General features: G+C 37.9%; 1 protein-coding gene across 8 annotated transcripts in view; it reads right to left on the bottom strand.

Moving 5' to 3' along the window:
- Positions 1-2,183: 2,183 nt before the first annotated feature.
- Positions 2,184-6,000, bottom strand: part of rif1 (replication timing regulatory factor 1) — a 97,170-nt gene continuing 93,353 nt past the window's right edge. For 7 of the 8 annotated variants that reach the window (XM_043694156.1, XM_043694163.1, XM_043694162.1 and 4 more), the window contains exons 36-37: positions 4,487-4,595; positions 2,184-3,370 (exon numbers count right to left, since the gene is read on the bottom strand). In XM_043694156.1, the coding sequence (XP_043550091.1) occupies positions 3,156-3,370; positions 4,487-4,595 (324 nt within the window). In that variant the 3' untranslated portion in view covers positions 2,184-3,155. The remainder of the gene's footprint in view (positions 3,371-4,486; positions 4,596-6,000) is intronic. The other variant, XM_043694159.1, reaches the window with a different exon arrangement.

Genomic DNA, 6,000 nt, shown 5'->3' with positions numbered 1-6,000 from the left:
CCATCTCTAACAAGACAGAACCACTGTACTTTGACATTCAGTGGCATTAGATTAGATTACTTACAGTATGGAAACAGCTCCTTCGGCCCAACAAGTCCATACCGACCCGCCGAAGCGCACCCACCCAGACCCATTCCCCTACATTTACCCCTGCACCTAACACTACAGGCAATTTAGCATGGCCAATTCACCTAACCTGCACATTTTTGGACTGTGGACTATAGCTTAATCCTCCACTATCAATATCTTGGGGTTGCTGTTGACCAGAAACTAAATTGGGCTAGCCATATAGGTAGCAACTATAAAGGGTATGTCAGAGGCAAAGCAAGCAAGCAACACACTTTCCGACCACTCAAAGCCTGCCCACTATCTACAAGGAACAAAACAGAAGTGTAATGGAATATTCCCCACATCTCATGAATAATAAAATAAAAACAGGGACACCAGAAACTAGGCCACAGTAAGATCAGCTATTATCTTAATGTATGGAGGCAGCTTTAGGGGTCAGAAAGCCTACTCCTGCATCTTATATTCTTAGAAGAATATTTGGCAATATTTTTGACAAAGTGATTGTTCTAGGAATGGATCTTCAGTTTACATTTGGGTTAATTCAGAGCCCACACACCATGCTCACCATCTGTAAAGTATGGCTCAAGACACTCAATACATGCTAAAAATAGTCAAGTGTGCCTTTCTTTTCTCAAACCTCAACAGATATCCTAACTACATACCCAACTCCCTTCTTTCTGTATCCTGAAATGCCATAATTCATGCTAAACCAAGCGGACAGATGAAGTTCTGCAACTAGGCTTCCCCTATCCTGCAGGCATACAAATATAGCCAGTCGGCTAATATGATGAAGCTACCCAATACTGAAGGCTTTGATAGAAACATTAACCTTTTTAAATATTGATCTACGAGTTGCATATTTCCAGCATACTTTGCTTTTATTAGCATTGTAAGTGCTGGAGAACGTCAATTTCCCAGAAATTCCTAATAAGGTCAGACCATGCTTTTTATACAAAGATGGACACATTTTGCTTAAAAAAAAAGTTAAAGGTAACTGAACTATTCAGATTACATCTGTTGCTCAAGTTACAGTGAAAACTAAAAATCATTGATTTCCATAGAAAACAAATTTAATTCCACTTGTTACACATCCACTTCAATAGATACTCATGGTGGAGTCTTCTCAACAAAATCTGAATTCATCGTACAAAAATTAAATTCCCATTGTACAAGATGGATGGGAAGGAGCTTGCATTTCACTAATGACATCAATGACTGATGTCCCATAAAATACTTCACAACCAATTCAGTTTAGCTTTTAAACAGGTAACTGTAAACTATAAAAAATGTGGCTAAAAGTTTTAAAATAGTGCCACAGTACATTCACTTAGAAGATGGAGAATCCATAATAACAGTTCATCCAAAAGACACCATCACTAACAGCGCAGCAAAATTACCAGAATGAGCCCATATTGACATTGGAATGGTTTTTGAATTCATAACTTTCTAATACTGGAGGTAGGATAGTGATCACTAACAAACCTTGATTCTAGTTATTTATTATATTCTAGACAAATGTGGATACATTTTCCCCATATTGCTTATCATTTGTTTTCAACACAGATATTACTGCCAATCAAATAGAATTTATTGCCCTACTCTGACTGCTTTCAAGCTAATGTTAAGCTTTATTAAACTACTGTAGCCTGTAATGAAGGTATTCATACAGAGCTCTCAGGACTATTCCCAGCTATGATGCAGGAACTGCATTATAAGTCCAAGTCAGGGCAGAGAGAGATATGAAGGAGATGTTCCCACAAAAGTCTTTTATTTTTTAAAGAAAATTTTGATGATGCTTTCAGAGTAATGGCAAGTTGTGGCAGATTTGGAACTAGAATGCTGTCAAAAATATTTTTGCACTGATATGCAGGCTCAGACGAGTGCCCTCCAATATTCAAACCATTGCAGAGATTTCGGCTTTGGCACTGGACGGTCAAATACATCGTTAATATTATTGCCATCACGTGTACCTCTGGAACTCAACTCCAAAGCTATTTTTTTCACCAAAAAAAAAAAACAAGGCTGCAATTCAAATTTGTGAAGAGGTCTTGAGCCAAGCAGTCCTAGCAAAACAACCAAACTGAGCAGTGAGCAAAGTAAGCCAACTAAACACAAGATTTCAATTCCTTTTATTTGTACAAGAATGAGTATCGTGGTGAGCTCAAACATAGCTTTAATAATTAAAAAAAAAGTGCAGCTCTGATTCCATTTCTGTGCACTGATTTACCCTGGCATCTATAAACAAGGTCAAGTAATGGCCAGAGATACAGAATTAGCAGCAATATTTCACTGCAAATTCCATTGACAAAAAACGCCATTTGGTAAAACATTATAATTTATCACAAAATTATTTTCCTTACAGGAAATTTTATTCTTTTAAAAACTAGTTTTACCAATTTACATAGCATGAATGAGTCTCTCAAATGAAAGCTCCATGTGTGGTCCTCTTCCTGCATAGATTCTGCCATCCTGTTTTTAAAAATGATCATTTTCACCGAGTGAGACCCTCTCCAGTTACCAGCACCTTATTTGCTTTTATGTAAAGAAATCCATCAAAATAAGACTAGGAGTTTTGGTTTACATTTTTGTTTTAGAAAATTAATTCTTAATCTCTGAACAAAATTCCTTTCAACCTCATTCTTTAAATATAAAATCCCTCCATATATCCTTCAGGGAAGCCAGTCTCCCATGATTTTGGCATAGCTGGTGACATCCACTCTGGATCAGCCAGAAGGAATGAGTTCTCCAGAACAGGTAGTGCACATTGCTGAATTGTTACTCCCATTCTGACCAGGCCACTTATTGCTGTATTTTAACCAGAACACCTCCACAAGAGGAGGACAGATGGGTTTGAGCAGCAGACAAGACTGCAATTCAAATTCTTAATCCTTTAAGGTAGAGGGAAAGGCTCAGGTTAGAGCAGCTGGATGTTAACGAAGGGGAAAATTACACCAATCTGAAAGAATGTGGCAAATTATCAAAAGGTAAGAAGAGATTAAGTCCATTGTGAAGAGAAAATAGTGCGAGGGAGTCAATAATCTCTATTCTTTTGGTTGTACTTTCCCAGTTCAAGTGACTTAGAAACATCAGTCAGCAGCTTCATGTGGAGGTGACCTCCAGCGAGACCGTAGATTTCCCATGATACAGTTCATCATGCTGCTCAGTTGTTGATGCATTGCAAAGAGTTGACTCCCGGAGTGTTCATTCAAGTTCTCAGAGAAAAACCGAGCAGAAAGGGCATTAACCTCAGAAACCAGAGCTGTAGAAGGGGTAGTGGCAGATGGCCCAGGTTCAACTAAATCTGAAAGAATACAAAAGGCCAGGTCAATACAGCTTTCATATTAAAACACACAACACATAATTAAGCTATGGGCAAAAAGCAGATAAGCTTTTAAATGACCATTATTCAGATTGGACAGTTGTCAAAGGATTGGAGTGTGAGAACTATTGGAATGGCACGAAGGATAGATGGAGTTCAGTGAGAGAGACTGGACAAGCTGGAATTACTCTGCTTACAACAGAAGTTAAAAGGAACTTTGATAAAGATGCTAAAGTCATGAATAATTGCTGTCACTAACAGAATGTGAGCTTTGAGCATTCCTTTTGTAGAAGTTTAAAGTTTGAGTCTCAGCAGTGGGACTGGACTTAATCCTAGTCACAATGAGTTTCACCAATTACACTATGAAAAACTGTCAACGTCCTTCTTTATAAAAAGATTTAATTTAAAAAGAAATATTCATGGGATGAAGACATTGCTGGCAAGGCCAGTATTTACTGCCCATCGCTAATTGAGGGCAATTAACCACATTGCTGTGGATCTGAAGTCACATGTAGGTCAGACCAGGTAAGGATGTCCATTTCCTTCCCCAAAGAACATTAGTGAAACAGATGGGTTTTTCCAACAGTCAATTCATGGTCATAATTAGATTCTTAATTCCAGATTTTTATTGAATTCAAATTCCACCATCTGCTGTGATGGATTTTAACCTGGGTCCCCAGAATATTATCCTAGTCTCCAGACTAACAGTCGAGCGATAATACCACTAAACCACCACCTCCCCATTTTTCCCATGTAAACCTGTGAATGGAATTTCTTTTGTGGGTTTGCAGCAACTGCTAAGTTGTTTTTAAAACATGGTCAGTTGGTCATGCTAGATAAGTAATGGGGTTGAGATTGTTCTCCCTTAAAGATTGTAGATTTAAGATAATTCATTCAGCATGGCTGACCCAAATCCAGATCTGGAAAGTGAAATCCCACGGTCTCACCCAGTCTTATTCTAAATGGCTCTGGGATACAGATTCTTAACTCAACACTTCAGTTTAAAAGCATAAATAAGTATAAGTTTTAAAGTGGATTTTAAAAATTTTTAAAAATTTATTTAACGAAGAGATCCAATTGAGACAGCTTTAATTTTACCTGTTGCTAGCTTCTCATCATCAGCATTGGAGTAACTGCTGTCCTCCATCCCATTTACTATCTTGTCATTTTCAAACACATTATCTTCATCTAAACCAAGGGATTTCTTCTGAAACAGAAAAAGAAAACACTTAGTACAGAACTACAAACCATTCTTCTAATCTAAAATGCAAATCAGAGCTGAAAAATAATGAATTCAAAAATAGTAATATTGTTTTATTCTGGAAATATTTATTAGCCATGAAGATGAACTAATCAAGTTAAAAAAATTGAAGCCATTCAAAAGCCCTGTTTAAACCAGAGGTTCACTGGATATGTTTCTAAGTATTAATGTACTGAGACTTCTGCTACCTGTACAAACTCTCAATTGTCTATCAACCCATTCTTTTCCAAAGTAGATTGGTTCCTAGTTGACGGCGTCGAAATTAGGAATAATCGATATTCACTTTTAATTTCTTCAGGCCTGCCAATTTCTACAACATTCACTCCTCTAACCTCACAAATCCTCCATAAGTAAACATTTCTCCGAATTCAGCACCTTTTGCATTATGCCTGTTTGCTTTCAGCTATACCAGACAGGCAGAAGGCTGGAAGAACACAGCAAGCCATCAGCATCAGGTGGCACAGAAGTCGATGTTTCAGGTGTAATTCATCTTAAGGACTCAGCTATAAACAGTTCCCCTGCCGTCCCACTTTTAAGTATCCTTTTAATACCCACAGTTTGCTTTGCTGACAACTACAATATCCAAAGAAAGTTCTTCAGAAAGATCAAGCTAACCCTGTGCTGCTGCTTTCTTCATTACTGAGGAGTGTTTAAAATCAGGCATCAAGTCAAGGGGATGCCTTGGCATTCAGCAGTAGGGATGTCAGGAAGATAGGCATGTAATTACAGAAAACCAGAAAAATTAAAAACATTTTTTAAAATCAATCATGGGTTGGGCATTGTGTAAGGCCAACATTTGCAGCCCATCCCTAAATGGTCTTGAACTTATCGACTTGCTAGGTCACTTCAGAGGGCAGTTAAGAGTGCTATGGATCTGCAATCACATGGAGCACAGGTGAGGTAAAGGTGGCAGATTGCCCTCCCTTAAGTGCAAGAGTGAAGCGATGGGACTTTACAAAAAAAAAACCCAATGACCATCGTCATAGTCATCATTATGGAGACTTGTTTTTAATTTCAGATTTATTAACTGAATTCAAATTTCACCAGCTGCCATGGAGGATGTGAACATGTCCCCAGAGCATTCATGATGACTTCTGAATTACAAGTCTTTTACTATTACCATGATGCCACAATTGCCAAACCTTGGTATTCATGCCTCCTCAGAGCCCTTGGGTTGCTAACCAAGACTTGGTATCACAATCAGCCAATAAAAGAAACAAGAATCACATTCCCCAATTCTAGAACTGCTTCCAATGGTTCAAGTGTCAAGAATGAGATATCACTAATTTAAGGCGATTGGCAAAAGAATCAATGAAATAGGAGCAAACAAAACCTTTAAATTAAAAATAAA

The sequence above is a fragment of the Chiloscyllium plagiosum genome, chromosome 7, assembly GCF_004010195.1.
Source record: "Chiloscyllium plagiosum isolate BGI_BamShark_2017 chromosome 7, ASM401019v2, whole genome shotgun sequence".
Classification (NCBI taxonomy): Eukaryota; Metazoa; Chordata; class Chondrichthyes; order Orectolobiformes; family Hemiscylliidae; genus Chiloscyllium; species Chiloscyllium plagiosum.
The sequence above is the reverse complement of the archived record's forward strand: the minus strand, read 5'-3'. Positions and strand labels throughout refer to the sequence as shown.